Consider the following 12,039-nt stretch of genomic DNA (forward strand, 5'->3'; position numbering starts at 1 on the left):
GCATCCTCTCTGCAGCAGCAACATACTAAAGGTATGTTAAAATTTTTCCTCTTATATTCTTCATATATTTATCTATGTAAAACTTCAGTGATGCCCTAGAACTGAGTAAAAAAGCCATAACATTATAAAACGGTGCACTCCTAAACAAAAATAGGCTAAATAGCCATAAAATTAATAATATTTTCTTAGGAGTAACATGAGACTTTTACTCCTTTTGTTGAGGACAATGCTTCTTTGATGAGTTCTTGGATGAAAATGTTAAAAAGGCATTGGGGATAGTGGACATTCTTGCATAACTCATTTGTCAAGTTTTTTAGTTGTGATATTTTTATACTGAAATACTACACTTAAATGCTGATAGTTTGAAACAGATCTTAGTATTTCATAGTCTATGTTTTTCTTTAATATTTGAATAAGTTTTCCCCTATTGAGAGAATCAAATGCTTGTTTAAAATCCACAACATAGCAATAAAGGTCTCTCCCCTTGTCCCATGCAATTTCGACCAAATATAAAGAGTAAAGATATGGTCCATTATTTTTTTCTAAAGCAACTTGTTCTTCCATTAGTTGTTTGTAAATGTTATTTAGATGATTCTAAATAACATTAACTGTTAATAAGTAAATGTTATTTAGATGATTCTAAATAACATTTATATCATCTATTTAGATGATGCCTGTTATTATTATTATTATAAAAATAATAATAATAACAGGTCTATAATTGTTATAGAACATCACCTTTTCTATATACAGGCAAGATTTTGCTTATTTTACAATCATTTGCAATAGTCCCAGTGAAAAGATTATTATTGAAAATTTTGGTTAGTTGTTTATTTAGATCAGGTCCACCACTGGTATATAGCTCAAAGGGTATTTCATCAATTCCATGTGCTTTTAATGATTTCATTTAAGTGAAAGGATTACTTCTTCCTCTAGGATTATGGGTGCTTTCTTTCTCACTGGTTGGCATATGTGGGTGAAAGCTTTTATCTTTAAAGTTATTAGAGAAGTAATTGTAACAGATGTGTTTTCCATTTCTCTAATATTTCCAGTTATCATGTCTTGTAAATCTCTCATGGTGGCAGGTGAAGGAATGTATAGTCTTTGGTAATTTCTTTAACTAGAGTAGGAAATTTAGTCATGATGTAAATATATTTGTCTACTTTATTATTCAGTCAATCAATTTTTGCATTTTGGCTCATCCAGTCTAGCTGTCTTTGTAATATATTCTCTTTCAGTTATTATATAGTTTATTCAAATATTCTTCAGCCTGTCTTTGCTACTCCCATAATCTCCTCTAAGGTGTTATCCAATAATTATTTGGTTTTGTTGTTTTTTCTAAAAATCTGTCAGGTGAATTGGTTATATTATTATTCAGAAAGTTCCATTCATTTTCAACGTTAGCATAATTATTACTTGAGCTGACAAAAATGATGCTACTGTTGTCCTCAATTCCAATGATTATCATAGGAAAAATGAAAAATGAATGTTCTGCTCCAAGAATGCACCACTTATAAACCACTTATAAACCACCTATCCTATCAAGTCTCAGAAAAAAAAACATTAAAAAAGGCTTCTAAAAATGTCACATTTTGGCCTCTTGAAATTGTTTAAAAGCTCAAACCTTTTAGCACCCCCCCTCCCATCTTCCTTGTTTTGTCTTTCCTTTATACATTGACTGATCTCATTTTGATATACTGTTTTAACAGTATCCAAGTGGAATTTTTCCAGATTTGGTTTGAAGTGCTTTACTTTGTTTCTTATTTTGTGAAATTTCAATAGGATCGTGGCAGATACAAGTTCCTGATATGTATACAGTTAAGAACTGAAGGGTTTTGACATTCAAACCAGGGATTTTACAGTTTTACAAATTAGGAAATAAACTGTGCAGTTTTTTTTTAGTATTTGAGTCTAGTGAAGTGTATTTGTGGACAGATCTATGGTAAAACATGGTGTTTGCATCTATGAGTTAATTTTCTCTACAGAAATCAAGAAGATACTCTCTTCTTTCATTTCTTGTGTCAATTCCAAATTTACCCAGTATCATGCATGCATGCATGTCATTTGAATATTGTCCAACTTTGGCTATTAAAACCACCCATGACTATTTGCAGATCTCTTTTGCATATTCTGCCAATTTCCTCTTGTAGTTGTTGTTGTTAGAAATCGTATGATCTTCTGGATGTGAAGAATCAGGTGCATATGCTTGTATTATTTCAATAAAGTTTCTCCTTTTGCTTTTGGTCTAATGACTATGATTCTGGATGAGATGAGTTTAACTTCTACAGCGCTGTGGAAAAGTGATCTATTGACTATGACTGACAGCTACTCCTCTATGTGCCAAATCATTCCTGCCTGAGTAATATACTTTAAATGTTTCAGATTTATATGGCTTTGTCCAGTCCAGTGTGTTTCCAAAAGACCCACAACACTCCATTTAAATCTCTCCAGTTCTTTCTCCATCAAATCTTTCCAGGTTTGTACAGTGTCCAAATGTTTGCATTAAATATGTACTGAATGGATTTAGCTGACCACATAACTAATTTCTCATTCTATCTCTGTGGTATAAGATTTGACATATCCACAGTAGCATTACTGACACTTTTTTTAGCAATATAATCCATATGGGTTTTGGGGCAATTGAATTGGTTGTAGCTGGCCTGCCATTCCTCTGTTACATTTACTTACTTGGGCAATGCATATACCTGGGAAAGAAGGCAGACTCCCAATGCAATGAAGAAGAAAGTTCAATAAGACAGGAAAGATCAGAACTTCATGGTGGACTCAAAAAGTTAAAGCAGTCAAGGAAAAGAAGGAAGTATATCAAAAGTTCCTAGCAAGTAAGTTAACTTGTGCTCTTAGACAATACAGAGAAAAATATAAGAATGCAAAGCACTCTATACAACTAGCTAAATAAAAATCACAGGAAGATTTTGCTAAGAGCACAGAAATAAATATCAGGAAGGCAGCAAAATATTCTGGAGGCTATTGAAAAAGGTTATAAATTGAAGAAAGAGTACTGTAAGAGGAATCCAAGATGATAAAGGTAACATGAAAACTAAAAATAAAGCTATTCTAGATGTTTTGAGTAATTACTTTGAAAGATTACATATCAGAATAGTAGTAGAAAATACCTAACAGGAATACATATCCATACTTGAAGTAGAAGCAGTCATCAAAAAATCTGAAATGTGGAAAGGCAGCTGGGGTAGATGATATTTAACCAGAAATGCTCAAATATGGAAGTATAAAAGTTTTAGTGGCCGCACTGCATGATTCAGAAGGCCTGGTCAGAGGGTCAAATTCTGGATCATTGGAGTCTAGCTTTCATAATGCCCATCTATAAAAAGAGAAATAAAACTGAATATGAGAATTACTTGAGTGTTCCTGGTAAGATTTATGCAAGTATACTTGAAAAAACGCCTAAGAAAAATGGTGGGAGAGAAGCTTGGTGAAGAACAAGTTGGATTTAGGCCAAATAAAGATTATCAGGATCAGATTGTCACTTTATGACAAATAGTTCAGAAATCTTGCAAATATAACAAGGATCTGTATTTAAGTTTTGTAAAATCTGGAAAAGGCATATGACAAGGTCCAAGTTCTTCAAAATGTTAGTTACATGGTATAAATGGGAGATTATATTGAGCAATACTCTATTTGAACTCTAAATTAGGTGTGCAACAAGGGTACACATTATCTCCATTGTTATTCATTGTCTATATGGATCAATTATGAAGGAAAGTGGTATTAAAACGGATATCAAAACTGGAGACACCGGAGACTCTAATCTCAGCTCTTTACTTCGGAAGATGTTACACTTGTAAATAAATCCTGTACAAGATTTGCTGACTAAATTGAATAACTGTTGTAATAAATTTGTTTTAATAAATTAATAAAAAGTGAAGACAATGAAAATAGGCACAAATATTAAAAACACCAACTGTATACTAAATGGAGAACCAATAGAACGAGTAACACATTTTCAGGCACAAGTTTTACTGAAGATGGCAAATTAAATATGGAAAGGAAGTAAGGAACAAATATTATGGAAAGACAACAGAATTAGTAAAGCTGACATGGTAGGAAGTCAGCTAAATAAATTTATATGGAATAAGAGAGAAATCAGTCTAAAAACAATCAACTGACATACATGAATACATGACAGTGTTCAAACCATTAACTTATGAATCTGAGAGTAGGTTTAGAAATAAAACATTTGATCAAAGACTGAAGACCACAGATTGAGAATTCTAAAATGAGGGAGTGAACACATGGCATCAATGGTAGTACAATACTAAAAGTGGTAGGGTCACTTAAACAGAATGGGAGAGGAAAGAATGGCAAAACAAGTGTTGTTTGCCAAGCAGGAAAAGACCTAAAGGAAAACCAAGATGTAAGTAGATTGATATACTAAAAGGTGCCTTAGAAGACAGGAATATAATATCTGATAATGTTTGCATCTTGACAGATAGATTGATTTGGAAGAAAACTGTTGATCGGCATCCTTAACAGCATCTTTCCACCCTGACACAGTGAGGAGGCTTGCATGCACCAATGACCTATACCAGTGGTAGCTAAGCTACTGTTAAATTCTGAATAAAAGAAGATTGAACCTAATTTATCTTTATAATGGTTGTTGTTATTAATTACTTTAACTAATTCTTGCTCGGCTACGCCTTTGTAAGACTCTCTGTTGTTCCCTTACTGACTTCATTTTAATACTCACTTATGTGAATTTTATATCTCTGAGCTTTTCTAACATGCTATGTCTTTTCATTCTTAAGTTACTTACTACAAATTCCGCTTACATTAATTTCAATGCAGTCTAATAGCTCAGTCTAGGCCATAAATCAATCCAATTGGTAGTGTACGTGTATCAGCACATCAAGGGTCTGCCGTGGCTTAATGCCAATTCCTTCGTTCTGCACTGGTGCTGATTCCCTTTCAGACTTAGAGAAATTTGTTTTTAGCTGTGCCACCCTATGTCTTAGATAGCTGAACAATGCAATATCAAGGAATTAGTTTCCAGCTTAGCACACTACAATGTTTTTCTTACCCAAAACTATTAATTACTTAGATCATCTAAACTATCAAGATTTGGTTTGCAGTCGTAGACTCCTTTACTTTTATTCCCTCCCCACCTTGGTTCTAATTTTATGAGCGGTTCAATAGGAAGAAAATCAGGCAAGTCTATGATTTAACACAAAAAAGAACATTTAATTTTCAATCACAGTAATGTACAGTTAAGAAACACTTCTAGCATATTATAATATCAATACCAGAATTCTAGAGTAATCAGCTAACTTCGTTAATTTTCTCATAGCATTTAAGAAATTAATTAAGGTTATCAACTCAATCACAAGGCAAACATGCACTCAGCAAACAGCTTTTCTAAAAGAGATTTACACTCAACATGGTTAACACATCACTAAGACATTTCTACACATTTCTTCTTTTTAAAACTTAAGGTCTCTCTAATTTTCTGAATATGAACACTAAAGTCCTTTCATTAACTAGACTAGAAATCTGAAAGTTCTTCACACATATTGCACTTGATTCTCTCAGTACAGCTACACAATATATCAAAAGTCTACCTTACCCAGGATTGAAGAAATACTTGGCCTTCTACACGTGTCCAGGTAGCACTTCCTTTGTCTCGTCCAAATTCTAATTAGACGTCATCTATGCGAATCAGCACAGGTCTCTGGTAAGGCACATCTTCAACAGAAGCGACAACTTAGGTTAACTGCTCTCAGGTCAATCAGCTCGGCATAGCATTCTGTTCTCCGATGTGTTCCATGCTGGATCGGGAACTCTGCTCTGCTTGGCTACAGGTTGACTATCGAACTCCCATGGACACTTCCATGTGGCCTTCCAACCTCCACATGACCTCCTGACTTCGTTGACCACTCCGCTGAAGAAAAGGACCAAGAGACCTCTGTAGGCGCTGCAACCGATTTTATATTGCATGCCCTATTTTTCTTCCTACATCACTGCTTTTCCTTCACTGCGCATGGCACTTACTTCTCCCTGGCAACTAGCACCATACTGTACTCTGGTGGGCTTCCTGGAGAACCTCGCGTGCTATTCTACCTTGCTCACGTGTTTTGCTTCGGGTCATTTCCTTTTATAAGCCGATTACTTCATTCTTTCTCTCTCTTGTATACAATTATTTATACAAAGCAAACAGTTATTACATTAGGAGATTTACAAGAATTATCTACAATTAAACGACTTGAAACATTATGTACAAAGAAAAGGAATTATGTTGGTAAGTTAACATCATCTTATTTAGTCCAATAAACCAATACTGACTCTGGGAATGACATTTCATGTTAAATTCTGAATGAAGCGCTTATAGGTTCAATCTTCTTTCATTCAGAATTTAACACTACTCATAGGGCCACCCTAGGACAGGTGTAGAGGTAGGAGCCAGACTGAGAGAGACCCTAGTCCTCCAGGTTGGAGGTTTGCTTAAGGCTGGTTACCTTACCAAGTAGAAAATTTCCAACTTACACTTTTACTGGAAAATTCATCAGACAGAAACAGTGAAAAATTACCAAGAAAGAATGAACATCAATGATTATGAATTTTGGATATTTTAAAAGTAGCCACATGAATCTACAAAGCAATAATAAGAAAGGAATTTGAATGAGCAAAACAACTAAAAATAAATAAAAATATTAGCATAACCATAATAAAAAATAAATAAAATAATAAAAAAAATTAATGGGGAAAAAAGACAGTTTCACTATGTTATATAGTAGAGTGGACCAACATGTCAGAGCTTATAGCGGAGTGGCCATTTTAATCAATAATAAACTGAAAAATAAAATATGAAAGTATTCTATTTTGTAAATGATCAAATTATAACAGTTAAATTAAAAAATAAAAGCTACCTTCTTCAGGGTCATAGGAATGCACCTAAAGAAGTAGAAAAGAGGACTCTGAGAACAATTTTATGAAGAACACAAAACAGTTAAATAAATTAAATGACTATATATCAGCTTGCATTTCACAATTCAAAAAATGTATAAAAAATAGCAGCGGTACATAATTAGTTCTACTTCTTGCTTGCTGGCCAGCCAGCCCTAAATGTGTCAATGGTTATAATTGGAGACCACTTTTCTAAAGATTAGGTGAAATTTTATTGCTGAACACAGGATAGCAGAGACAAAGACCACCAGCATTTTTTTATGCAGAATATTCATAAAAAACATCTAGATCAGTATGAAAAACGATTTTAAGGTTTAAAAATCAAAAATCTAAACATTTAGTGAAAATTAAACCTGCCTTCCCAGAATATATTTCTCCCTTAAAAAATACCAGGCAAGTCAACTACAGAAAAAAAACTTTTATGAAGAAAATATTCTTTTATTTATAAAATTTCATTAACTAAATAAACACTGTAAAACCACGTTTTTACGTACCCACAATTTACGTTTTCCTGCCATTTACGTCATTTTCTGTTGGTCCCGTCTTAAGGCCTATTCTCACGATGTATTGTTTTCCCGCCATTAACAACTTGATGTGGACATTATTTCCTGTGATTTGCATTTTTTTTTCTCGGTGGCAATACCGATTTCTGAATCGATTTCAATGGAAATCTATGCATTTATGTTCTCAGGTGGCGTTGCTTTCGGCAGTAGTTTTCCCGCCATTAACAACTTGACGTGGACGTTATTTCCCGTGATTTGCGTTTTTTTTCTCTGTGGCAATACTGATTTTCGAATCAACTTCAGTGGAAATCTGCACATTTCTGTTCTCAGGTGGCGTTGCTTTCGGCTGTAGTTTCGTTTCTGCCATCACGGTGACTTGCATGCATGCAGCAGTACTGTAGTGATGAGCGATACCGCGAATTTTCAATCACAGTACGAATTGATATTGCAGAATTTCTGCAACGTAATTTAGCGTGTGAAAGTTGATTTCAAGTTGCAGTGGTGGATTATTCATGTTAGTAACATGGAGAAAAAAAGAAAGAAAATGTATTTCAGTAGAAGAAAAGATGGCAATTCTACGACGTGTAAATTGGCATGCCAGAACACGTGTGCATTTAGTACAAGATCTTGAACTCTCCGTGTCCGCTTTGAACACGATAGTAAAAAAAAAGATCAAGCATTGAACTCAATGCAAAGCAATCTGGTGCTATGTCAAAAAAAAAATCAACAATTAAAGATTTTTTTAAATAGATAAATGTAAGTATACATTGAATTCATTTATTTTCAGTTATTAAATTTTGTAATCTAGTATGTAGACTCGCATACTAGCAGTAAGTCATCTTTTAGCCTTTTTTAAATGTTTTTTTACATTTCCTGCTATTTGCACTTTTTTTCATCAGTCCCCTGAAAAGTGGAAAAAAGGGGTTTTACTGTATCAGTTATTTTACAATCCAGTTTAACTGACAGCAAACATAAAAAAAAAGGGGAAAAAAAGATATAGTTTCACTATGTTATGTAGTAGAGTGGACCAACATATCAAACAATGTATCTCTCTCTCTCTCTTGTGGAAGAAGTGTACCTTAATAGAGAAAGAATTGAGGTAGTCAACAAGTTTGAGTACCTGGGATCCATTATTAATGTGAAGAATTGCTGTTCAGAAGATAGATTAGGAATGGCTAGAACAACAGTCAGAGACTTGTCTAAAATCTGGAAGGATGGATCTATCTCCATGGGAACATAGTTGAGGATTTTGGATGCAGTTGTTTTTCCAACAGCGACTTATGGATGTGAAACTTGGAACCTAAAGAAGTCAGATAAGAAACGGATATCTGCCTTTGAAATGTGGTGTTATAGAAGGCTGTTAAGGATATCAAAAAAGATCAGTAGAATTTTAAGGCTCCTTAAGGATATTGACAGAAGAAAGTTAAAATATTTTGGAATTAAAATACATTGAAACAATGGAAGGGGGACTTCTCAGAAGTAATATAAGGTAAAGTTGCTGGAAAAAGAGGAAGAGGTAGACCATCAATGAGATGGATGGATTATGTGTGGGGTCACTGATCTTCAGAGAGTTGAGGCCTTCAGAAAAGCAAACAACAGGACTACGTGGCAAGGCCTGGCGTAGCACGTCAACAAGCATCAGAGTGACCATACAGCATCCATAGATGCCCAGTGAACATATAGATAGAACATAAAAAAGAACATTTTTAATTTATACTGCTGTAAAAGATCAATCCCTACTGACAGATTTAAGGAATATATATACTTGTGAATTTTTTATGTATCATTTACCTGACTCTGACCACTGGTCTGTGCTGGAGTACCCTCAGGATCTTCCAATTCTGGTGTTGTATCATCACTTTCTGATTCTGTGTCAGATCTGTGAACTTAAAGAATGATATACTGATTCAATATGGTTAATACAGAATACATATAAAGATGTTCAAATATAGCTACAACCAACAATCATATAGAAGTTACTAAAAAATATGCTAGACCCTAACCTTAATGTAATGTTAATGTTAGGGTCTAACATTAACGTAACAAATTGAATTATAAAAAATATTTATAAAGCATCTGCAAACTGAGCAATTTATTTTAGTTAGTTAAGCATTTTTTTATATGCATCCTACCTGTAAAACATAAATCCACAATATATGTTGTGGGTGGGCTGTTCTGAAATCCAAATATTATTAGCCTGAAGTGGTGGCTTTTTTTCCCAAGTCACTTCAAGCTAATGGGGACATTAGCTTGAAGTGACTTAAAAAAAAAATAATAATAATAATGAAAGTTTAAAGAAATTTGCATTTTTTTTCCTTCAGAAACTGAACATTTTTTAAGATTCTGTGTGAAGATGTGCTGTGAAGGTCAGATCTCTCCTGACCTTCCTGCCTGGCCTACATAACAGAAGACAGAAGAAAGGTCGTGTTTTCAGGGAGCTCCCGAAAGCTAAGTACAATTTTGGATGGAAATTAGAATATATGTTAAAAATCATAACGTAATATTGTCTAAATTTGGTAGCTTGTTGTGTCTGTGTGATTTTGGTGTAAATTCCGTAAATTAATATAGTCTTTAACGATACGTTTCATATATTTGAATATGGCGCCAATGCGACGTAAGATAATGCCGTCCAAAAATACGACCATTGTTCAAAAACTATAATGTGAGAGAATTTGTCCAATGTGATGTGTGTGGAATGTATGCATTCCCGAATGAGGCTGGAGTATGGATTGAAAGTGATAGTGGTGGGAGAATGTGTAGAAAGTGTATGCAAAGTGAGGAGTTGAAGTATGTGTCAGGTTGTGAGACAGTTACGGTTGAAGAAAGCCAGAATGCGAGTGAAAATAGTGGCTCGATAGGGAATTGCGGTGTACAAGATGGCAATGTGAGCGGTGATCTAAGAAAGAGTGAGAGCAATTATACAGAAAGAGAAAATGGTTTGAATGATAAAAAAAATGAGGAATTATTTGTAGGAAGTGAGATCGCTAGGCTGCGCGCAGTGATACAAGATGCGCAGCGGCAATTAGAGCACCTGCAAAACTCTTTCCAGAGTGATTCGGCTAACGTAAATAAGCAGCGTGGGCGAGTTTCCGAAATGAAGGAGAGAGTGTTGTATGGTGACTCGTTATTAAGAGGAGTAATAGATGGGAGTGTAACTAAATCGTACTTACCGGGTGCGAAATTTAAGGATGTAAGTGAGAGCATTAGAGTGCAAAAACAGAGGGTGAAAGAAATAACAATTGTGGCTGGTACGAAAGAATTGAAAGGTGATAAATTTTTTATGAGAGAGGACTTGAAAGTATTGTTAAAGGTAGCGAAAGAAAAGAGTGACAGAGTTAGAATGGTGAGTCTGTTACCGCGGTATGACAGAGAGGAGTTTAGAAGGAGGGCCATAATCGCAAATGATATTATGCGCAGGTTATGCGGACGGTGTGGTGTGGAATTTGTGGACGTGTGGAATGAGTTTGATGGGCGAAAGGACTTATACAAGATGGATGGCCTGCATTTGAATGGACTTGATGTGCAGAGACTGGAAAAAGTGTTGCTGAATGAAGTGAAAATGGATGTGCAGAACCAAGGAAACTAGAACTACCAAGGAGGGGGGGGGAAGTGGATATCCAGACATCAGTGAGACAGTTGAGTGTAAAAATGTATATAATGTACCTGAGCCAGCAATAAGGACAAAAAATGGGAATGGGATATTTAGAATAACGCATCAAGATAGGGGTGGGACAAAGGGAACACTGCAATTCATGTATACTAATGCCAGGAGTATTAGGAACAAGAAGGAAGAATTTTTGGCCTTGATTGGCTCTTCCTGGCCACAGGTTATTGGCATTAGTGAAACATGGCTGACGGAAGATGATATAGTTAGTGGGATAGAATGTGTAGGTTATAGTATGTTTAGGAGGGACAGAGAGAATAAAATTGGGAGAGGGGTGTTATTGATGATAGCTGATGAACTGCAGCCAAGGAGAATTGAAGTATTGCAGGATAGTGAAAGGAGCTCATTTGAGGCTATTTGGTGTGAGATTGATACTGGCAGAATAAAATATACAGTTGGGTGCTGCTATAGACCAGGTGATGGAATAGATGGTGGAGATGGTATGCATAAACAAATTGATGAAATGAGTGGAAGGAGGGTAATTATTATGGGGGATTTCAACTATGGTAACATTGATTGGAAGGAGGAGAGGACACATGTGAGGAAGGAAATGGATTTTATTCAATTATTAAGGGATAACTATCTGAAACAGCATGTAATTGAAAATACTAGGGGTGTGAGAGTGCTTGACCTGGTAATAGTATCTGAGAATTGGACTGTAATGAATATGACCATGTTGCCACCTATTGGTGAGAGTGATCATAAGGTCTTGACCTGGGAGGTGGCTAAAGGTGTGAAATTTGTGATTAAGACAGGGTATATGTGGAATTACCGTGCTGGCATGTATGACAAGCTTAGGGGATTGCTTGGATCAGTGCCATGGCATGTACAACTGCAAGGGCTGGACGTCGATAGAGCATGGGAAGTGATCAAAGAGCATTTACAGGAGGTTATGGCTGATTGTATACCTAAGGTCCGAATAGTGAAACAAGGAGG

General features: G+C 35.2%; 1 protein-coding gene across 1 annotated transcript in view; it reads right to left on the minus strand.

Moving 5' to 3' along the window:
* The window catches only part of Nacalpha (nascent polypeptide associated complex protein alpha subunit), a 68,061-nt gene that overhangs the window by 23,314 nt on the left and 32,708 nt on the right, over positions 1–12,039 (minus strand). The window contains exon 3 of the mRNA XM_090399219.1: positions 9,231–9,325. Within this exon, the coding sequence (XP_090255345.1) occupies positions 9,231–9,325 (95 nt within the window). The remainder of the gene's footprint in view (positions 1–9,230; positions 9,326–12,039) is intronic.

The sequence above is a fragment of the Typopeltis vanoorti genome, chromosome 10, assembly GCF_054136105.1.
Source record: "Typopeltis vanoorti isolate ZY-2024b chromosome 10, IOZ_Tvanoo_1.0, whole genome shotgun sequence".
NCBI lineage: Eukaryota > Metazoa > Arthropoda > Arachnida > Uropygi > Thelyphonidae > Typopeltis > Typopeltis vanoorti.